Source organism: Myiozetetes cayanensis, unplaced genomic scaffold (genome assembly GCF_022539395.1).
Source record: "Myiozetetes cayanensis isolate MyiCay16 unplaced genomic scaffold, myiCay2020 scf23, whole genome shotgun sequence".
NCBI classification, from domain to species: Eukaryota; Metazoa; Chordata; class Aves; order Passeriformes; family Tyrannidae; genus Myiozetetes; species Myiozetetes cayanensis.
This window is the reverse complement of record NW_026087445.1, coordinates 9,106,074-9,127,996: the sequence shown is the minus strand read 5'-3', so window position 1 is coordinate 9,127,996 and position 21,923 is coordinate 9,106,074. Positions and strand designations below refer to the sequence as shown.

Below are 21,923 nucleotides of genomic sequence, written 5' to 3'. Positions count from 1 at the left end.
TTCTGCAACCTCGATGTTTAAACCTAATGCCTTGTATTTATTCTAAAATGGCTTTCATCTGATTTCCCTCTCGGTTAACAATTTAGCTGTCACAATCAATAAGGGCGAGGATCCATCCCCGGCCGCCATCAGCTCACGTTACCGTCCTGCAATTACCCGGCGGTGGCACCGCTGCCGGGGCTTTGCTGGGGAATTATCAGGTTACTAATGAAGCCCGGGCAGAGGCGGGCGGCCAGACGCCGCGGCGGTGGGCGCGATCCCCGCCGCCGCGACCCGCGGGGGGCTGCGGGGCCGTCCCGGACCGTGCGCCCCGTCGGGGCGGGCAGCGGCTTGGCAGCACCGGGACGAGCCGGACCGGGGGTCCCTCCCGCCCTGCCCTCCCCGCCGCGCCCGCGGGCGGTGCCGCCGCCGCAGGTAGCGGGGCCCGGCAGGGCGGGCGGCCCCCGGGGCGCTGCGGGGGCGCCGCTTCCTGCCCGGCCCGCGGCCGCCCCGGCAGGGGCGGGGCCGGCGCGGTTCCCCGCCCGGCTCCCCGCCCTTCCTGCCGCGGCCGCGGGACGCGCCGCCCGCGGGCACGGAGCGCGGCGGCGGCGGGCGGAGCGGCGCACCCGCCCCATGCACCGGAGCCATGGGGGCGGGCAGCCCCGGGGCCCGGGCCGCCGCGCCCCGGCCGGCGCCCAGGCGGGCAAGGTGAGCGCTGCCGCCGCTGCCGTCGGGGCCGGGAGCGGGGCCGGGGCCGGGCCGGGCCGGGGCTTGGGGCCGCTCGCTGCCTCCCGCGCCGGAGGGGTGGATTTTTCCATCCCGGCGTTTTCTGGGGCGTTTTGTGCTCGGCAGAGGGAGAGGGGGAAGAATTTCGATTTTTAATTACTACCATTAAAAAAATCAAATTTGCAATTCTTTGGGTGGCCTGATGGATTCCCTGATTGACAGCCGGAATTGACACTCTGGTACCTCTTATCTCGGGCATTTACGGCAATTTCTAATTGCAGGTAGTTTGGGGGGTTTTTCAGCGCCTTGGCTCGCATGGGAACCGAGCGATTACTTCAAGAGGCCCGGGTTAAGTGCAGGCAGGGGGAGAATTCAATCCACATTCAAATTGCTTCATTAAAGAGACGCAGCTTTTGTTGCAAAGGATTTAAATGGCCACTAGAAAGTTCTTATTTATTGTTTTGAGGCGGTTTATATAGGGTGCCCCGCGCTCGCCCGGCGCATGGAGCCGCAGCCTCCCTCTCCCGCTCTCTCCATCAAGGTGATGCCGCCGGAGCCGCTGCCCAAGGGGAGTGCCCGCTGCCTCGATCCACACTCCCGCGCCATGGTAAGCGGGGCTGGGGGCTGCGGGGACCCGCCGGGCCAGGGATGCGGGGTCGCACTGGGCCGGGGATGCCGGGAGCTCTGGGGACCCGCCGGGCCGGGGGCTGCGGGAACGCGTCGGGCCGGGAATTACGGGGTTCCCGCCGGGACCCTCCAGGCCAGTGTTGTCAGGGGTTTGTGGGTGCCCACCGGGCCGGGGATGCCGAGAGCTTCGGGGAACCGCCGGAACGCTCCGGTTCGGGGCTGCGGGGAACGGCGGGGCCCCGGCTGACGGCCCCGCGGCGGCTCTGCCCGCAGTCGCAGCCCGACGGGGAGCCGCTGCCCGGCGCCCTGGAGAAGGAGGACGCCCGCTCAGCGCCCAGCACCCCGTCCACGCCGTCCGTCTGCTCCCCGCCATCCTCCTCCTCCTCCACGCCGTCGGCCGGCAAAAACGTCTGCTCCAGCTGCGGACTGGAGATCCTCGACCGGTACCTGCTGAAGGTGAGCTGGGCGGGGGCGGCGGGGGCGGCGGGGGGCGGCGGGTGGCCCCGGGTCTCAGCCCCTTCTCTGCCGCAGGTGAACAACCTCATCTGGCACGTCCGGTGCCTGGAGTGCTCCGTGTGCCGCACCTCGCTGCGCCAGCAGCACAGCTGCTACATCAAGAACAAGGAGATCTTCTGCAAGATGGACTACTTCAGGTAGGGACCGGGCCGGGGCCGTCCGAGGGGCTCAGCCGGGTGCCGCGGGGCCGGGGCTGCTCCGGTGCTGCCGAGGGGAGGGTTTGGAAAAGCCGCCGGGCTCCCCGGAGCAGCCGGGCGGGAGACGACCCTTGGGGCACGGGAAAAGAGGCAGAAAGGGAGGTTGGGGTGCAGTTGCCCACCCTTCGGAGGGGTTCCTGCCCCCCGGCCGTGGCTGTGCGGGCCGCCCCGAGCTCCCCGTCTCAGCGGCGGGAGCGCCCGGCTCCGTGGGTGCGGCGTGGCGGGGATGGTCCCCGCGGCAGGGAAACGGGGATGGAATGGTCTCGTCCCGGCTATTGCCGGAGGGTAAATTGGTGTTGCCGGCCTGCGGTGCCCAGCGCCTTTGGGGAGCTCCTGTCCACGCTGCGGCCCCGCAATCGCCGAAGCGTCCGCGGCGGGAGCGCGTTATGGAACCGAAACGAACGACGGGCGGCGGTCCCGGGGCTCGGGCCAGACCCGCACCCCTGGAGCAGCCTGTCCCGCAGGGACGATATTCTGTCTGCGTCAGTCTTTCTGTTCTAAACCTTAAACCATGAATTTTCCCCTAATTTGAGTGGAACGAGGGGACTGAGTATCTTGAGCTGCTCGCCAGGGTTTAACTCAACATCGGAACCCCCTCTCTGACTTTCTCCATCCTACCAGGATGAGGGAATGCTGTTTGACCCGAGAGGAAGGGGAATGGCGGGCAGGAAATGGGAATGACCCTGGCGGGGCGCAGGGGGCTCGGAGCATCCTCCGGCCGCGGCGGAGCTCGGGGCTTGCCCCGGCGGCAGCGGGCAGGGGAGCTCGGGGGGCACCTCGGAGATTCTTCCGGTGCTTTTTATTAAAGGGTCTGCAAATACCCGATTTTCCGCAGCTCAGCCCCTGCTCCCGCTGGCCTTGGTGCGGTGCCGCCGGGGGTGCGGGGCTCGGAGAGCCGGGTCGGTCCCGGGGTCGCGGCGCTGTGCGTCCTGCCCAGTGATGGTGGTTGTTGTCATTATTATTAATAGTTATTGTTATAATTTTAAAACTGCAATTTTCGGTGATTTCACCGAAATCTCCTCCACTCCACAAAGAAAGGCTCTGGCGGTCCCGTGGCCACGGTGATGTTTTGGGGCACTTTAAGCGTTTTCATTCATTTATCACCGTTCTGGTGCCGTTGATGTGTGGTTTAATTTTGGTTTATTTTTAAGAGCGAATCTTTCCGAAGGCGGTTTTAAAGTAGCGCCGAGATCTCGAGATGACCTTCGAACAAATATGGCAAATAGCAGCGTTAAAATCGATCTGTTTCGCGAGCCCCCCGTCCGAGCAGCCCCGATGGCCTCGTTCGGTGGGAGCAGCCGTGCTGTGCGCGTCGGTATTGACGGGCCAAAGGGAAATAAAACGAAAATCGCGGAAGCCGCGGCAGGACGCTCCCGGTTCCTGCGGCAACCGTTCTGGGGGCGCGGGGGCTCCCAGCCCGCGCTCCGCAACTTACCTTTTGCACTAAAAGGTGGGGATTTGGGGAGATTCTTTTTTGGTTTGGGGTTGGTTTTTTTTTTGGTGAATCTGAGCGGCGGCGGCGGCTCTCAGAGCGCGGCGGGTGCGGAGCTGCCTCTCTCGCCCCAGCCCCGCGGGGATTGCTGCCGAGCCGAGCCCCGGGCCGGCCCCGATGCGGTGGTCGCGGCAGCGGGCGGGGGTCGCTCCCGCGGCGGAGCCCGCCGGACTGAGCCGCCGCCGTCGGTGCCGGTGCGCGGCCGCTTACCAGGGTTGGGGCCGGGGCAAATCTCCCCGGCTGTCCCCGGCCAACTCGGCTCGTCGGTCGCTCCCTCCTGCAGCCGCCCGGCCCTGGGAACATGCCGGCCGGCATCTTGTTGATTCCGGCCAGTGAGACTCAGGGCTTGGCACAAAACAAACCTGACCCTTGGGATGGATTTTTAAAATTTTGTTTATTGTTTGCTGTAAATGAAATGTGTGGGTTTTGGTTTGGTTTTTTTTTTTTTTAAAGCAAAGCAGAAACCCCATCCTAATGCGTGTGGTTTGGAGCCAAGGCAGATGGAAGGGGATGCTCTGCATGGAGCACACGGAGCACTCTGGTGCTGGTTCCTCTGACACTGGCGCTGTTGGGGGATGCTGAGGATGGAGGCTGACAGGCATGGGGCTGTCATGTCACAGCCCCACTGCCCACGGGGAGCATGGTTAGGCCTGCTCTGTCTGAGTGTCGGTTCCCTGTCCCCGTGAGGGGCTGTGTGGAGGTGCTGGCACTGCCTTGGCTCCGCAGCCTCATGTGCATTTTTAAGCAAATACTGCTGTTTCCTGTGTCTTGTCAAATAATTACATTTGGCATCCAAGGCTCCAGTGCTTCAAGGAGAACCAAATTAAAATTGGATCTCATTGAGCAGAACATTGTGTTCCTGGGCAATGACCAAGCTCCCACAGCTCTAGTCACCCCAAGGCCTGGCATGATCCCAGTGTGATTCCTGCTGTGCCCCTCTGTGACCCTGATGGGCAGCCCACAGGCATGTGAGCATGGGGTCACTGGCCTGGCTGTGGCTCAGGGGGCTCCATCACCTCAATGCTCCAGCTTGAGCAGTGCCGTGGCACAGCATGAAGATGCTCGCTGAGGCACCCGCTGCTCCGCTGGGAGATTGGGATGATGACTGGAAGCTGCAGCTGCCTCTGAGGGCTGTGTTTGGGACTTCCTACAGAGTGGAGACAGGAGATGTTTGGAGCTGTGACTGGCCCTGGGGCTGAGTGTCCCTTGCCCTGTCCCCACAGGCAAGGATGGGGCTCAGGGAGCTGTGGCACCGGGGGACAAGCGGTGTTTGAGAGCCAGCACACACCAGAGCATCCTCCCGCCTCTGCTCTTCCCACTCCCCAGATGATGCGGCCGCCCCTGGGGGAGGTGGGATGAGTCTTTCTGGGATGAGTCTCTCTGGGATGAGTCTTTCCTGGTAAAGTTGTTGTCAGCTTCCATCTCCCAGCGTTAACCTTTGTGGAGAGCCATCAGCATCCGCTCACCCGACCACAAACCACGCGCGCGGGTGCGAGACGATGGCTCTGGGAGCGGTTGGTGATGCTCCGGCCTGTGCCACAGTGCTGGGCTTGGATAAAACCTCTGGCTCTGTGTCTCTTGCTGCAGTGCAGCCCTGCCACCATCCCTGTCCCTGTCCCAGCCAGGTGCGTGGCAGGAGCCATGCAGAGCCCCTCTCCTGGTTCTCTGCTCTTTGGGCTCTTGCTGCCCTGTGAGCTCGGTGAACTCATGCCTGTGTTATGTTGGAGCTGTTATTTGCGGCGGTGATGGGTCGGGGCAGACTGTTCCCAGGCATTTCCCTCCCTGTTCCTGTGGTGCTGGCAGCAGCGGTCCCACGGTGATGGTCCCTGCGGTGACAGTGTCTGTCGGGTGACAGTGGGTGCTGGTGCCTGGCCCCAGTTCCCCCTGGTTCCTGTAAAGCCCAAGTGCTGCAGAGGTGCTGCAGGCGGGGGCTGGCCAAGAGCTGCAGGCGCAGCGTCAGCGGTTGCCGGTGCCGCAGCCTGTGCAGCCCCGTGCCCGTTGCTGCTGAGCCTCGGCCTCTGTGGCTCTGTAGGGACAGTGGCATCAGTCCCTGACTGTCCTGGCTGCCGTGTTCCCACGAGAGCCTGCACACCTTTGGCAGCCCCTGTTCTGCTCACTGTGCTCTGCCACCAACTTGGGGGTCCCGCTGGCCCCAGTGGGGACTCCGTGCTGTGGGTCTGGGACCACCTGAGCATCTCCCCCAGACCCCAGCTGGTGTGTGACGGGGATGTGTGACCTCTCCTGTGCAGCACCCAGGACCCAGGCTGGGATCCGAGCAGGGAGCAGCCATCACCACGTGCCATTAGCTCGGTGCACTGCCCCTCGCTTGATACTGCTCAACAAGTATGACTGTTTACATAGCACATTGTTCAAAGTAATTCAATTTACAGGAATGATCTTTACTTCTAAATAAAAAATTAATATGGTTCTTTTGTTTGTGCGTTTATATAAACGAGCTGGCACAAAGTCAGTTTACAATGTTCCCATCTGAAGTAAATTAGTGAAGTCTCTTAGCTAAGTCTCTGTATAATTTCAGCACAGAAATGTCCTCCTTCTTTTTTTTTTTCTTTTCTGGTCAGCTATGGTCAGGCTGAAAAATTTAGACCCTTCGTTTCCTCCCAAATAGTTTTGCAATTAGTAATTCCAGCACAGGACAGTCTTTCTACATCTTGTTGAGCCCATGGTGGGCGGCAGCTCTGCAGTGTGGGGTCGGGCACAAGCAGTGTGTTGGTTGTGGTGGCCTGGCCTGTGCTCTGTCACCGCCTGTCCGCAGCACCTGGGGCCACACTGGACTCTGAATTGAGGGGTTTGTAGTGCGGGGTCTCTCCTGTTGCTTGATGTGGTTGTTTCTTCTCAGTGTTTTGTGCCTGTGCTGAGAGATTCCGGAGCTGCTCGGGCAGGGCTGGCAGTGGCTCTGCTCCCCACTGGGGAACCTGAGGTGGCAGTGGCAGTGGCAGTGCTGGGGCTGTGCTGGGAGGTGTGGTGGCTGCAGTCAGGGCTGTGTCAGAGCCAGCATCAGCTCTGCAGTGGCAGAGGACAGGCTCCTTTCTGCCCTGATGCTCTTGCATTTATTTTTTTAAGCAGCAGCAATACTGAAATGCAGAAATCAACCCAAGGCTGTGCCTGGCTCCTCCTGACAGGCACTGGCCAGGGATTTCAGGGTCATGGGGGCCGCATCTACTGCTCCCCGTGAATTACCCGCCCTTGGCCGTCAGCATCCTGGCAGGAATGGGGGTTTTCAGGAGCACACAATCACGGGTGCAGCGATCCTGGCTGTCTTGTTGCCTCTTCATTGCGCTGAGCTACCTTCCAGCACAGCTCACTCCAGCACAGTCATCATCCTCTCGCAGCGATGAGACCTCCTCGATGGAGGAAAAACCAGATGCGTGCGCCTGTACGTGTGAGGAGAACACACATGGTTTGATTTATGGTAGTGGGAGAGAACCGGCTCTGACACAGTTTCCATCCGACTCTCACACTGGCTGTTATCAAAATGAAAAATCCCACGGGCTTGGGAGCTGATTCACGGCGCTGCGTCACCTCAGCCCCTCGGCCGCGTCTGGTGCCACGGGGCTGTGGCGAGTCACACCCTGCTCCTGCCCACACCGCTGCCCACACCTCTGCCCACACTGCTGCCCATACCACTGCCCACACCACTCCTGGGGGAATGGGACAGTTTTGTTGTATCTCTCCATGCTGTGGGATTTGGGCTGGTCGGGGTAAGCGATGGGGTGGGCAGCAGCACCCGGGCCCCAGCTTCACCCTGCCTGCCCTCACCCTGCCTGCCCTCACCTGCCTCTTCTCCCCTGCAGCCGGTTCGGTACGAAGTGTGCCCGCTGTGGCAGGCAGATCTACGCCAGCGACTGGGTGCGGCGAGCGCGGGGCAACGCCTACCACCTCGCCTGCTTCGCCTGCTTCTCCTGCAAGCGGCAGCTCTCCACCGGAGAGGAGTTCGGCCTGGTGGAGGAGAAGGTGCTGTGCCGGATCCACTATGACACCATGATAGAGAACCTCAAGAGAGCGGCAGAGAACGGTATGGAGCCCCACGGTCACGGCCTCGCCCTCGGGACCGTGCAGGGTGTCACTGTCCCTCCCACCGACCCTCATTACGGGGCATCAGGGTCAGTCGTGTTGTTGCCAAAAAGGGGCGATGGGTGGCCCTGGGGTGGCTTGAGCGCAAGGCCCTGTGCTGACAGGGTGCTCGTGGGGGTGGTCAACACGCTGGCAGCACCTGCGGCTCATGGCAGACCTGTGTGCCACAGGCAACGCTGGGGACAAGTGCCTGGTCCTGCACAGCCCGGCGGGCAGTGCGTGAGGAAGCTGCTGGGACTTTGAGGCTGTGAGTCATAAATCTAGAAGGTGGGATTGGCGATTTGACAAAACGTTCCCATCATTTTCCACCCACCCTGCCCATCCGGGGTCGTGCCGCTCCCAGCTGGACTGTGCTGAGCCGCGCCATGGCCAGCCAGCCTCCCATGTCCCAGTCGGGTTGGTGACACTACAGCTCCTGTCCCCTTGAGCCTGGCCCCATCCTCCTGCGTGGCAGTGGCCAGAGATGCTTGGAAGAACAAGTCTGTGGGGATAGTCCATCGTAGTGCACAGAGAAGCTGGGCAGTGCCACGGCATGTCCTGTGTTGGAAAGTACCTCGGTGCGTGGTGGGCACAGGGAGTGACCCTCCATGCCCCAGCCCATGCAGCATGTGGAAACCTTTAACAACCTGACGTGAAAATAATATGTTTCTGTTTAGTGTGTTTGAGTAAGAGGATGAAAACAGAGTGCCCAGTCGGGCTGGGAGGGTCCCGGTTCAGGACGTGGCTCGCGGCGTGTTGGTCCATATGGTCAGCTGCTGCGGAGGCGTGAGGGAGGCAGTGGGAACAGGGATGGAGAGGGAGATGCCACGTGGCCTGGAGGAGCAGTTTGGTGTGAGGACAGCAGGATCTGGCACCAGGGAGTCTTGCAGAGCTGTTGCCCCAGCTGAGGGCTGGGATGGTGGGCTCTCTGCTGCTCAGAAGGACCTGCTGGGGTGGGCTGAGCACCACGGTGTTGGGCAGCACTGGGGCACCTGGTGAGTGCCCTGTATGGGTACCTCTGTCCAAGTGTCCCCCGGTTTTGAGAAGGGGGTGGGATCACTTTGGAGAGCTGCAGTTGCTGTGGAGTTGGAGGGCCACACTCCCCCCTCCAGTAATTACCCAGCAATTTCTTCTGCACATGAGGTTTTACATACAAGAAAAATAAACAGATGTTGCTGAAGTCAGAGTCCCATTCATCATCCGAAAAGAACAAGTCAAACTATATGAGAAAGTCCTTCAACTCAAGCCAAGACAATCACAGCCTGGTCCAGCTTGTGGAGTGAGCGCTGGGCTGTGCAGGCGCATCCTGGGAGTGGGGTGAGCGCCAGCCCTGCTCAGCCTTCCTCCCTCCTCCATCCCTGCTTCACCTACGCTGCTGAGAGCAGACAGGCATGGCCTGGGCTGCAGGGGGAACCCCAGTGAGGAATGAGGGACCCCAGCTCTGGCCACTCTCCCTGTAGGCTGTGTAGCAGCGTGAGCACAGCTGGGCTCACCCTGATGCTGTGCTTGGCGAGTGGGAGGTCGGTGTCCCCCTGGTGTGTCCCCCTTAGTGTGGCTGCTGCTCGGGGCACGGGCACCCCAAGGCCATGGGGACAGTGTCACTCTTTCTGCTGCTCAGGGACCCAGGAGGAAGAGGAGATCAGGGTGCTGGGAGGATTTGGGGCCAGGGAAAGGAGCAAAGAGCCCACTGAAACTCTCAGAGCAAATGAAACGACTGATGGAAGCAGTGCCAGTCGGGGAAAACGGGGTCACAGGGAGCAGAGCAGGGCAGGAGTGATGGATGTGGGTGAGCCCAGCAGAGACAGGGTCCCTTCCGAGCCTCTCCCTGGAGGATGTGGCCAAGCGGTGACCGCAAGTCAGGGCCAGTGGGACATCCGTGCTTGCCCTCACACACCACCTTGACATCCCTCTTCCTGCTGCTGTCTTCCCGTCCCTTATTCCCCGTGGCTTCCACCACTTACTGCATTTTTCTTACTTCAACATTAAATTCTTTGGGGGAGGTGGTGTCTCCCTCCTGGTGTGTTGAGGGGTTTGGCAGCCCTGGGCAGCTCTCAAGGGGCAGTGCTGGCTCTAGTCTTTCTGCTCCCACTTGCAGCGAGGGATGCTGTGGGTGCCCCACACTGCCCTGCCACTGGCTGTGCTGTCCCCCATTTGAGCAGCTGCTGCATGTGGGGGTGGCAGGTGGGCAGGTGAGTTTCTGACCTGTGGCTCATGGGTTTTTCTCTTGCAGGCAATGGGATCACGCTGGAGGGGGCTGTGCCCTCGGAGCAGGACAGCCAGCCAAAGCCAGCCAAGAGAGCCCGCACCTCCTTCACGGCCGAGCAGCTGCAGGTAGGGGGGCTGGGCCGGGGGGGCTGGAGGGGCTGCGCCTCCCCGGCCTCATCCTGAGCCCCTCTCCCCTCTCTCCCGCAGGTCATGCAGGCACAGTTTGCTCAGGACAACAACCCCGACGCGCAGACGCTGCAGAAGCTGGCGGACATGACGGGGCTCAGTCGGAGGGTCATTCAGGTGAGGGGCAGCAGGGTGGGACCAGCAGCTGAACAGGACAGGGAGGGTTGCCCCTGAAGGCTGGCACCAGACAGGGCTCACAGCCCCGTGGCCCCTCACTCCTGCACATCAACCCCACGACGTGCAGCATCCAGCACGCTGGCTCGCTGGCTCCTGTAGCCGTGCCAGCTCCATCCTGCCTCTGTCTCTCTCGTGGGTTTTCTGTTTGTTTTTCCCTCTTAGGATGCAATGAAATAACCCCCCTTGCAGCCCCAATAACTCTCTGGGTGGGAAAGCTGCCCATTAGCACTGTCCCAGAGCTCTGTGCTCTGCCCCAGCTCGGGCAGCGCGGGAGCTCCCCTGGCAGTCGGTAGCAGAGCCTGCCACAGGCAGGCAAAGTTCACAGGCTTCAGGAAGTGTTGAGATTGAGAAGTTTAAGGAAAAAGGGGTTTTGCAGCCCCAGGGGACGTGGTGGCAGGGAAGTCCCCACGCCTGTGCCTGGAGGGGAGGGGAAGTGGTGCTGTAGGGACTGAGAAATGTCCCCTCTGCAAATCCCAGCTCACCATCCTTGCAGACAGCCCAGCTTTGCCTCTCGGTGACATTTATACTCATCACTTTAATGTTCTGCTGACATACTTTCTGCATACAATGAAAAGCAGGAGTGATGAAAATAAATTTGGAGCTTTCATCCGGGATTGTTTTGCCAGTGACACATTTAAATTTTGTGTGTGAAAATCTGGCTCGAGCCCCCATTACTGAGATTCTTCATTTAGCTAAAGATCAAGCAGGCTGCACACCAGGTGATTTTTTATGTGGATATTTTTCAAAGGCGCTTTAAACAGGAAACAATTTGTCAAACGCTTACGACTGTTTCCTTCTCTGTGGTCCAGTGCTCGGCCTCAGAGAGCTGGTCTCTACTCAGCCTTGGAGAAGGTTTTTACTCCAGCTATCTTTCAAAAATTAAAGCATAAGAAACAAGTCACCTCTTTAGCATAAAAACCCCTTCCATGCACGTTTTATCTCTAGGATGTAATTCCCTAACTATTCCTTTAATTAGAAGCATTGAGATACGGTCAGAGACCTGCTGCTCACACAGACTAGGGCTGTATCCCACCACAGTACCCTCCTTTCTCAGCTTTAATGTTCTGATGATGTGGTTTTTGAATATGATAAAACATAGGTGTAATAAAACAATATTGTTTTCCTCATCCCTAAAGTCACAACGTCTCCTAGTCTAACCTTCTACTTGTCTCCCCTTATTCCTCTCCTTGCCAATGCTCACGTGTTTCCCAGCTGATCTCAATCTGTGCTTTTAGGCCAGGTGAGCTGGGGCTGCAGGCTAAGATTTAAATAAGACCTTGAAAGGTGCTCCCATCCTTTGCAGGGAAGTTGAGCAGGGACAAAGCTTTGCATATGCAGCTTCACTCATGCTCTAGTGGGTGTAAAATAAACCTGTGGAAACCAGCGAAACGCTGGTGAGGGGCAGATTTCTCAATTTTATTTCTTTTTTTAAATGCTTGGAGCAGACACCCATCCTGGGGTTGCGGTGGAGGAGCGCACTTCAGTCCAGTCGCCTCTGCGTTGACGCAGCATTTGCTGCTTTCGTTTCAGGTTTGGTTTCAAAACTGCAGAGCCCGCCATAAAAAACACACCCCCCAGCACACGGTGCCGCCCTCGGGAGCGCCCCCGTCCCGCATCCCTTCCTCGCTCTCCGACGACATCCACTACTCGCCCTTCAGCAGCCCCGAGCGGGCCCGGATGGTGACGCTGCACGGATACATAGAAAGTAAGAGCGGCCGGCGGGGCTGCGGCACCGGGGAGGGCTCAGGGGGGCTCGGGGAAGGGCCGGGGGAGCTCCCCCCGAACAGGCGGTGGCACCACGGCACGGCCCTGCCAAAAACACTCTCGCGCTGCGGGAGCTGGGCTGGTGCTTGTGCTGCTCCTCCTCCTCGTGCCTGGTGCGCTTTGCCTTTGGGGTTTTCTGGAGGGCTGTTTATGCGGGAGGCTCAGAGGAGAGAGGGAGGGAACACAGGGCTGCTGCTCTTTCCCTCCATATCTCATCCGCAGAAAATCACTGCCTGGGTTTTACCTGACTGGTCCCAGGCCCTCCTTGTGTCCTCTTGCCATGGAGGAGAGGTGTGAGTGTGCCCTGTGAGCTCGGTGCTCAGTGCTCTCCTTCCTTCTCCGAGCGGCAGAGTTGCTTTCTTTGACAGTTCCAAGTGCTGGTGAATGATTTGTGAGTGGTGGGCAGCTTTGGTCATGCCAGGATGGAGGTTTTGGCTCCATGGCTCTTGTGAGGCTTCTCCCCTCCCTCACCCTCGTGGGCTCCTGTTATGCCTGTGCCTGTTCCACAGGCACCTCTTGCTCCACGCGTGTCCCGAGCTGGCCGTGCCAGTTGGAGGGCCTGTGTTGTTTGTAGTAACAGAGGCTGAAGCCTCTTCTCATCCACAGGTCAGGTACAGTGTGGACAAGTGCACTGTAGACTTCCCTACACTGCTCCACCAGTGCACCTCAAAGCAGACATGGAAGGACCACTATCTAATAGGGGTGAGAAGGTAATTGTAGTCCCTGTTTCAGGCTCTGGGGCCGACCCTCCACTGTAGCAAAGATTTGTGTGTAACATCATTGCCACTGCCATCTCCCGTCAGCACCACTGCTTCTCCATGACCTCCCATGTGTGTGTCCTTAGTCTTGGTGGCCCTCGGTTGATGTACCCACTGTTGGTCAAAATGGCATCACTTTGTTCTTCACTAAACACCCCTCGTTGTTGTGAAGTGCTGCGTTCCCTGAAGGATCCTCACATCCTCCTGCTGACTCCTCTCTCTGGTTTCTCCCCTTCCCCTGTGCCCTGAGCTCTGTCCTCCTCCGTTCCTCTGTTAATAACAGAGCAGGGGGCACCTTCAGCATGTGTGAACTTCCCAGTTTTCCATGAGTTAACAAAAAAGATTCATTTCTTGTGGATTGTACTATTGCTTAAAAAACAAACAAACAAACAACTGACTGTTACAATATCTGAAGTAGGAATGTTATTTCACAATGTCTGGCCAGGGAACAGTATTGCATGTTGATATTTTTCTGTGCAGCGCTTACAGGATCTAATACATGGCTTATTGGGGGCAAGACTTCTCAAGCATGCTGAGGCTCATAAGATTTTATTTAGGATTCCAGTTTCAGTGACTTTCCTTTGAGGAAACACTGAGCCTTTGGCAACTCTTAGTGGTTTTAACTTTTGTCTTTACTGTTAGAAGTTCTCAGCATCTCTCTTTTCAGATCTCCCTCTACTCAGTGCAGCAGTGGCAGTTTATTGAACTCTGTTTCAGTGATCACAAGCAGGGGCACAGGAAAGTTACTTTTCCAGACTAAAAGCTACCATTTTGTCATGATGTCTGCACAGTGAGCTGGAGAGTTTTCAGAAAATATTATACAGTCCCAGTGCTGTCATTCAGAGAAGCTCCACTGCAGCAAGCAGCTCCTGATTTAAACATAATTACTTGCTCACAGATGTTGCAGAATGGGGTTCTCAGGACATGGAGCTGCCCCCCAGACAGCTCCTTTCCCAAACAGTCACTTGCATGTTGAATTCCTAAAAACTTGAACAGCTTTTTTTTTCCACATCCAAATTTTTTTTAAAAGCAGTGATAGCTGAGATCCTGGGAAAACACTTGTAAATGCTGTGTCTCTGTTTCCCTTTTCCTGTGGGGCACTCCCCACTGTCCCCTTGGGGTGCCCAGTGCAGTGGCTGGTGAGATCTGAGTTGTGACCAGCTCAGTGGCTGCTTCCCCTGCCCGATTGCAAGGACAGGGGCTGTATTTGCAGAGCAGTGAGGTGAGGTGGTTTGAGGGGAGCCTGTGATGGTTATCAAGGTAGTGGTCTTTCTTGGTAGCTGCTGTATCACAGCACAAACTGATTGAATGCTGATTTTGGTGTGCTGCCCAGTTTTGCAGGGTTTCACAGCTGAAGCTGTGCCCAGAGGGGCACCTTCCCTGCAGGCTGTGGTGCCACAGTCCCGTTACCTCCCGCCTGGGCTCCTCAGTGCAGCGCCTGCGTCCTGGCAGCTCCTTCCATGGGCAGGGCTGGTAGCTCCTGGGCAGACAGTGCTTCCAGAGGGGGGGTTTCCAATGGGGAGGTGTCTTCCACAGCAGAGCCCATGCCTGTCCTGTTCTCCCTGAGAGCACGTTGGCACTGTTGAGTGCTGTCTGTCCCTGAAAGCACCTGACGCTCCGCTCCTGTTTCTCCCCCCAGGTCATCCTCTTTCAGTACTGACTGCCCGGACTCTTCCTCACCTGCCCATGGCCCTACCAGCACCACTGCCCCTCAGCCGCTGACACGGCGTCCAGCCCACGGCACCTGGTATCAGTCCCACAGGAGAAGCTCAGACCCAGCGCTCTCAGCTCTTCCCATTGACCAGCACCTCACGCCCACTCCGACTTCTCCGGCGACACTCTGTGTATGTGTGTGTTGAGTGCAGAGTTACATTTGACACTTGTTTCTTGTGGACTTGTAGAATGACCGTGAGTCTCTCCGAGGCAGTGCCAGACACAGTCAAAACTAGTGACTCTACTGTGCTTGCAAACCTTGCTCCCAAACCCATGGGAATATGAACAACCCAGAACACGCTGAGTCTCAGGGGGGTCGATGATCACCTCTGAACACAAAGGAAGGAGGAATTTACGTGGTTTGGCCTGATTCTCTTTTTGCACCAGTGAAGCGGTTCCCGGACATCCCTCCTTATTTCCACTTGCATGTGTGAAATCTGAAATGGGCTCTTTGGCTCAGCAACTCGATACATAGACAGACCTTCCTGAGCCAAACTCACAGATAGCCGAGACTCCACTAAGTGGAAAACACGATGCCAGCTGGAAATAGGCAGTTTTTCTTCCTCCTCAAAGTGCTTTAGAATCACATGTTCTTTGATCACTCAAAGGTAAGTAAATCTTAGTGTTTTTCCCCCCGTTTTATAGGAGGGGAAACCGATATGTCCTAAACGGAGAGGAACCATGGGGGTTGGTGGCAGAGCCAGGTTTAGCACCCTGAAGTTTTTGATTGCTGACTTGTTCTTAGAACATGGAATATCTCTCTCCTCTCACAGCCATCTGCCAATTTTTTTTTTTTTTAAGTTTTTTTGCTCTTGTTCTTTATTAACAAACTACTTTATTTCCTTGGAGTCATATCAGATCACAAATGGGTGATTTCAGAATGTACCTACACAAAACTCTCAGACTCTCCATACTCTGGGACTGGGAAATGCTCAGTGGAAGGTGACCGTAAAGGTGTAGAAATGTTCTGCCCTGCTGTGGACCCAAGTTCAATCAGTGGACACAGTCAGGTAGAAAGTGGAGACCAGTTAAAACGGTGAAGACCACACTGAGGCCAGCAGGAGCGGTCACTAGCCGAGTGGACAGCGAGGTGGTGGCGTGTTCCTTTGTCTGGCAGCGTCGCTTGGAGTCCCTCTGCCCTCCTGTTGTTCTCCCTTGCTGGAGTGCAGCTGGTGATCCTGCCAGGCCCTGGGATGAAGGTGCAGCCAGAACTGCTGCCGGCGGGCTCACAGCAACAGCAAAGGAAATGCTCAGCAGTCTGGCCCCGGGTCAGGAAAAAGACTCCAAAACGATCCTTCATTGACGGTAACAACAGAAAGTAAACAAGTGACCTCTGCCAGCCCTTCTCAGTTTGCACCGAGCCAAGAGCAGGTCTGTAACAAAACCTCTCTCCACGCAAGCACACGGGCCTGTCCTGCTGCTGAGTGTCCGTGAGGCCGCGCTTCCGAGAATGTGAAAGCCCACCATGAGCCACAGCCCGCGAGGGGAATGACTGATCCGTGCCCCGGGAGCAGGAGACGGGAACCCATCCCTTGCATAACTTGTTTTTAAGTCGATCTGTACATACACGTGTTTTCCTCTCCGGGAGATCCTGGATCCATCTCCAGCCTCGGCCGGAGGGCAGCCGTCCATCCCACTGCTCCGGCCAGTCCCTGCTGCACACATGGCAAGGCTTCTCCTGAACTCCCTGAACTCCCTGTGACACCAGCGGCCAGACACGTGGCCTGAGGAGATGGGGGTGTCTGCTGAGGTGGCCACCAAGGTCTCTTGGTTTGAGGAGCAGCTGAGTACAAGCACACCTTGATATTGGTTGGAGCAAACACATATGTACACACACACTGTGCTGTGTGTGTATACTGAGAGAGTGATGGTGCTACCTCGGACAGGTAGGCCAGTATCTGTCTAATTGCAGCCAGCAGCTCTGTCCCCAGTTTAAAATAACATTGGAAAGGAGAGAGGGAATTAACTCCAGAAAATATTATTGTCACCTCCAGTGTGTGCCCAGGGACGAGGCACTGCCTGCCCTGACTGGAAGCAGCGCTGCAGAGGTGTCCCCTTGGGGAGGGGACGGTCACCAGTCACAGCAGTTTTTGTCCCTGCCCGTAGCAATGAGTGAAGGAGTGGTGTTCCCTTCATTGGCTCCTGGTGAGTGTTTGTAATCACAGGTTGAGGTGGTTGCTGCGTTCATGTGCAACAGCCTTGAGATGCTGGTGGGGGTCAGGGGGGGTCACCGCGGCCAACTTTGTTCTCCATTTGTGCTCACGTATCCTAATGACCATTTAGTTGTGGAATTCGTGCCGTTATTTCATTTTAAGACTGAAGGAGAGACTTCAGGCTGCAACTTGCCCTGACATCCCACAGTCCTTGAGATTTCCACAGCTGTTTTTGTGGAGGGAGAAAAGGGTTCGATGTGTTTCTCTTCTGTCTCGGTGGTGCAATGAAAGGAAAACTATGAAATATGGATCTGCTAAATACCAACTCCATCAAAAGAAACCCCACCTGTGAAATGTACTGTCTGTCCAAGGGTTTGTCACCGATCCCACGGCAGGGCCGGAGCGCGAGGCAGGGGCTGAGGGGGTGTAGGTGTTTCTCTCCAGGGACGTGGGCTCACTACAGACTGTGCTTGGGGCACTTCCCCCCATAAGTAGCCAGGAGCAGCTTTGCTAATTCAGAAATCAGGCTCTGTTTATATTAAGCCCAAATTGTTTGCAAAAACTGGAAGCAATTCAGCTTGTGCAGTTTTAGAGCTAATTATGTGTATGGAAAATACTCAACTGTACCAAGAATGTAAGAAATCTTCTAATTTATTCAATACATTGTTTCACAACATATTTCACACTGACTGTTGCCACTGAACCAAACCTTATCTCAGGTCATTTGCATTCATCTCCTGTCTGTGGATTTAAAAAAAAAAATAAAATTAAAGTCATTCTCATTTTCTTAGTTTATTCAGTAATTGCCAGATGGGTTCTGGTGCAGCAATGCAGACTCCACGCACTAAACTTTTCCAGTTGCTATTTACAAAGCCTTTTGCAGACAGAACCCACTGAGGACAGCCAGTGAAAGGCTCTTCACTCCAGTTTATTAAGGTAACTAATACAGCTCGGCTCTGGAAGTGGAATGGTTTAAGGTTTTATATCACCAGTGATTTTTTTTGGCTCATGCTGGTTAACCCCAGTGCCTGAGCTAAAGGTGCTTACACAACTCACTCGTTGGGATGGGAGTGGGAACCAATCCTGCACTACTATCAGTGATTTATCTGTAGGATGCCAACTAAACACCAGTTTTATTTCATCTGCCAATCATTTTGTTGTAGCATGTTGCAATTCTGCATGTCTTGGCTACAATGGTTAAAAAATTTTTTCTCTGAATGAGTGGACAGTCAAGACTAATATTTATTTTAAAAAAGTAAAACTAAATTGTAAGCACTTTTTTGTAAAACCAATGTCTGTTTTGTTACATACTTTTAATGTTGTGCTTTGTAAATGTCTTATTTGTGTAATAAATAAAGTTAATGCAAGTAGAAGTGCTGGCACTTACATCCAGAAAATGATGTAATTCCATTTTATTTTATTTTTAAATACTTTCTGGCTTACTAATCAAGCAGCAACCCACCCAGTTTTCCTCTTTTATTATTTTGTTAAACTCTGGCTTCAGGAGAGTTCAACAAACGTTCGTAGTAAATGGATATAATTTCCTAGTTAGCAAACCAGTCATTAAAGAATACCTCTGGTGTACATTATTACAATGATCAATCAATATCAAAGTACTGAGCAAAAAGAGAGGAAAGGAATTCACCAGGACAGCTAACTAAAATCTGGGAAAATAATGTTGATTAAGATGGATTTGAATGACTTCAACACCGAATCTGAGGCACTCCTTTTAACAAATTGTTTTCAGGCTTAATAATGTTTATACATACTACACTGCACACCTCTCAGGAATATTATTGTGAGTACAGTCGCCTTTTTTTCCATGGCTTTTGCTCAGCATGACTGATTAAATGATTATTTCCATTTTTGTTTGTGCTGACAGAGATGACAGAAAGATTATATTCCTGTCGAGGGAGAGGGTGAGACAAATCCACGAGGACAAATTGCGTTTATTGTGACTCAGATTACCTGCTTTGCTGGAATATTATTGTCTAGCGAGATCGGGTTTATGCTTTCGGTTTGTGCTCAGCTCTTCCACCCCCAGCTTTCCGGCAGGTCCGAGTGATCCATTCATGCTCATCATCGTCTGAAAGGGAGATAAAGAGAGCGCTGAACATCCCCGTGTCAGAGCTGCTCTCTGCAGCACCGGGGTCCAGCTCAAACAAGCAATTTTTCCTTTGTAAAGCAAATCCATTTTTAGCCGTTGTCATCTCTTAGAACACTTTGTTGTTGTTGTTGTTGTCGGTTGTTTAAAAGATCGTGGCTGTTGTGAGGGAATTTGTCGAGGCAGGAGGTGCTGGATCTGTGGCAAGGACTGATTTATTTGTCTGTTTGAAAAGCTCAGCTTGGGTGAACTGTAAGATTTACATGTATAGATTTTATATTTTGTGTTCTGGGCGAAACATGCAGGAGAAGCGTTGAAACTCTCAGAAGTTAATATAGACATTTTTTAAAACACTGTGCCTGTGTTGCTTGTCAGTTTGTGAAAAATCATGGTAAAGGAAAATCAATACTAAAACCCCAGGTTTTTGTCTTCCAGCTTCTCTTTCCATGCTGTTTTTGAGATGTACGTTGTGGCAGGTATCCATAAGCTGATGCAGTGGCTGACAGACGTATTTTAGACCATCTTCTGTGTCCCTTGTTAGTATTCATGTCTGTCGTATTTATTCTGAGAGCATAATGACAGTGTGGAAGGAAAATAAAAGCAAAGACAATGTAGGGAAAAAAAAATAACTGCCCAGCAAAGTTTGAATGGAAATTTTGTGTATGATTACAAAAAAAATAGCCTGGTGAATGTTAAGTTGTGGCTTCTTAATTCCAGGGATTTAAACAGTCTTGTCTCCAGAAACTGTTCTGCAGCCTTTTCTTTTGTGTTGGTGTAGGGAAAAGGAGATCTATGTAGTAAACCAGGAAAACCAAACTTCAAAGAGCCTTGGAAAAAATCAAAGTATTACTTAAAACAATATCTGTATTTATTTTTATATAAGTGAAATGTATTCGAGCTGCTTCTTGTGTTTACCACTGTCTTGACCAATCCATATTAGGTGGTTGTGATGTGTGTTTCTAACCTGCCTCAGTCTAGATTTTGAGAAAGAATAGATGATTGGGAGGAGGATGGAGCTGAGGGGGCTGTGACCTTGTGCTGTGACCATCCTTTGGCACAGGCCACAGCCCCATTTATTCAATTCACACACTGAGCACCCTGCTTAGGTAGGTCAGAAAGATGGAGAAAAAGCATGTTCCCTGGAAGAAGTCAAATTTTGATGGAGATCTTTTGGCTGTGGAGTTGTGCCTTGAGATTAAAGTGACAGAGGAGCATTTGAAATGCAAAAGGTAGGAAGGTCCCAGGAATGAACTGACTGAATAATCAGCTGTGTTGGGTTAATCTAAGAACTCTGTGACAAATTCAGTCTGTTGGACAAGTCATCAAGCTGGGGGGTTAATCTTATTGATCAGCTTCGGTGGGGAGGGTCCACCTTTGAGCAGCACCCCAGTGGCTGTGAATGGGCTGAGGGCACACTGGGGCTGCCATTGTTCCCACAGATCAGCCACAGGTCGCTTTAATGACTGGAAAATGGTCATGATTTGGGTAGAATAGCCAAGTTCAGCTCTTTCTGTGTTTCACTGATCTCTTTTTTTATTTCTTATACCTAGGAATCCATAGGTCCGTAAGGAAATGCCCTGTTAATGGCACGTTTCTTGTTGGGGTATAAACTAGGGGGAAAACAGATGGGGAAAAAATATGCTAAAAGGGAAATGAAAGAGATGAGCACTGAATCTTGCTTAAAGACCACGCAATCCATAGAGGCAGATTCCACTGAGGGCTGCAACAGGAATGCAAATGTGGTCCTTAAGCTTTCTTAAAAACAACAGCCAGGCCATAATCAATGTGCTGGCTTTTGTTCTATGCACTAGGTGTTCCAGGCAGTAACCATGTTATCACGTGAGCCCTGGCTGCAGCACAGATTGTCCAGCCTGGGTGGCTCTGAGATTTTAGCTGGAATTGACTTAACTAAAAAAAAAAAAAAAAAAATAAATAGTTTATCTGAGCTTGTAGTAATGACAGGAAAATTAAACTTTCTCTGCCACGGTGAAGGAATAAGCAAAACTTACACAGGCTGTACATCAGCAGTGTTCAGCTGCTAGCTGGGTATATGTGCCTCACCTGAGCACTGGAAATAAGCAGCCTGACTTTTTCTGTAGCCATCAACAACTCTCACTCAGCTGAGCACCCAGGGATAAGCACAAAGAAAGGCAGATGTAACTTAAATCTCACCTAGCCTTGGTTTGCCCAGATCGTTTCCTTCTGCATTCTGGGTTTTCCTGGTCTCTGAGCAAAGCACACAAGGCAAGAAGCTCCATGGATTTTAGCCTTCCCAGACCTATCCCATGCAAATTAAATCCATGTTCATAAGCCCTGCTTAACTTGCATATAGTTTAATCAGATGTAAAACTGACCAAACAAGTGAATTTAAACTTTGAGTATGAGGTGGAAAGAACAGATGTAATGGCTCAGTGTGAAGTAAATCCCTGGAACTGCCACCCAACCCAGTGCTCTGTGCCACTGGTCCCTGCTCTAGGTAAGGGGAAATGAAAGAATTGATCCAGCCCAGCAAGAACCACAGCCCCAGAGAGGAGAATGGCTCCAGGGCTGGCTATGGGAGAGGAGGCAGGGAAATATTAGAATGTAAAGAGTTAAGCTATGGTAAAACATACTTTTGCTACACTAAAGAAGACTGGTTGATAATTACTGTAGTTTTAGGGCTATTTGAATCAGTGCAGCTGCAACCTCTTCAGTAGTAACCCCTGAAACAAGACAAACTGGGTTTATTGTACTGAACAAGTCTTAAAGCTCCTCCCTGATTGTTAGTAATTGGCAGCAATGGACTTAACAGCCTCTTGACTACCCTTTTTACACTCTACCTGACTGTGCAGCTAACAATTTAAATCACAGATGCCGATCCTTCTTTGTGGCAGCTGCTTGTTAACTACACGTTCCTCTTTTTCTGTCACTGGCTGCTTCCATAACCCTGCAACACCAGGGTTAGATTGGAGAATCACATTTCATCAATATTTAAAATGGAATTAAACCTTGAAGTTTGATTAATGCTACCAGATAGTGAGTTGTAATTACTATTTTGCAAATTGCAATTGTTTGAATATGTTAATATGATTGTCCAAGCACATCTTCACCTTCAGAAGTAATTTTCCTTTTAAAAAAGATTTGAAAAAAATACAAACTCTTTAATCAGTGCTAAATTATCACCCTGTGCACAATTAGGTGGTATGGGGTTCTTCATGTGGTGTGCTGAATTTTGGGTCTGCATATTTATCTTTAAAAAGTTTATCCATTTTTTTT

At 53.6% G+C, this 21,923-nt stretch overlaps 2 protein-coding genes across 7 annotated transcripts in view; one reads left to right on the top strand and one right to left on the bottom strand.

The window, feature by feature from the left end:
* Nucleotides 1-612: 612 nt before the first annotated feature.
* LHX6 (LIM homeobox 6) lies at nucleotides 613-20,601 on the top strand. Of its 6 annotated transcripts, none has more exons than XR_007629469.1 (11): nucleotides 613-687; nucleotides 1,172-1,312; nucleotides 1,606-1,788; nucleotides 1,864-1,985; nucleotides 7,350-7,570; nucleotides 9,839-9,939; nucleotides 10,021-10,116; nucleotides 11,707-11,881; nucleotides 12,547-12,650; nucleotides 14,338-15,019; nucleotides 15,270-20,601. XR_007629469.1 is itself a non-coding variant. In XM_050320318.1 (10 exons), the coding sequence occupies exons 1-10, from the start codon at nucleotides 613-615 to the stop codon at nucleotides 14,356-14,358; spliced, it is 1,239 nt and encodes a 412-aa protein (XP_050176275.1). In that variant the 3' UTR covers nucleotides 14,359-20,601. The 6 variants fall into 6 exon arrangements, 4 of the variants coding, with proteins under 4 accessions (XP_050176275.1, XP_050176276.1, XP_050176278.1 ...); XR_007629468.1 differs by having other exon boundaries at nucleotides 15,261-20,601; XM_050320318.1 differs by having other exon boundaries at nucleotides 14,338-20,601.
* The window catches only part of MORN5 (MORN repeat containing 5), a 14,466-nt gene continuing 9,740 nt past the window's right edge, over nucleotides 17,198-21,923 (bottom strand). The window contains exons 5-6 of the mRNA XM_050320326.1: nucleotides 18,533-18,650; nucleotides 17,198-17,305 (exon numbers count right to left, since the gene is read on the bottom strand). Of these exons, the coding sequence (XP_050176283.1) occupies nucleotides 18,571-18,650 (80 nt within the window). The 3' untranslated portion in view covers nucleotides 17,198-17,305; nucleotides 18,533-18,570. The remainder of the gene's footprint in view (nucleotides 17,306-18,532; nucleotides 18,651-21,923) is intronic.

Coding starts and splice junctions, on each gene's coding strand:
- LHX6 (XM_050320318.1), top strand. CDS start 613: ATGCACCGGAGCCATGGGGGCGGGCAGCCCCGGGGCCCGGGCCGCCGC. Junction 9,940..10,020: donor TCACGGCCGAGCAGCTGCAG/GTAGGGGGGCTG, acceptor TCTCTCCCGCAG/GTCATGCAGGCACAGTTTGC. Junction 10,117..11,706: donor TCAGTCGGAGGGTCATTCAG/GTGAGGGGCAGC, acceptor CTTTCGTTTCAG/GTTTGGTTTCAAAACTGCAG.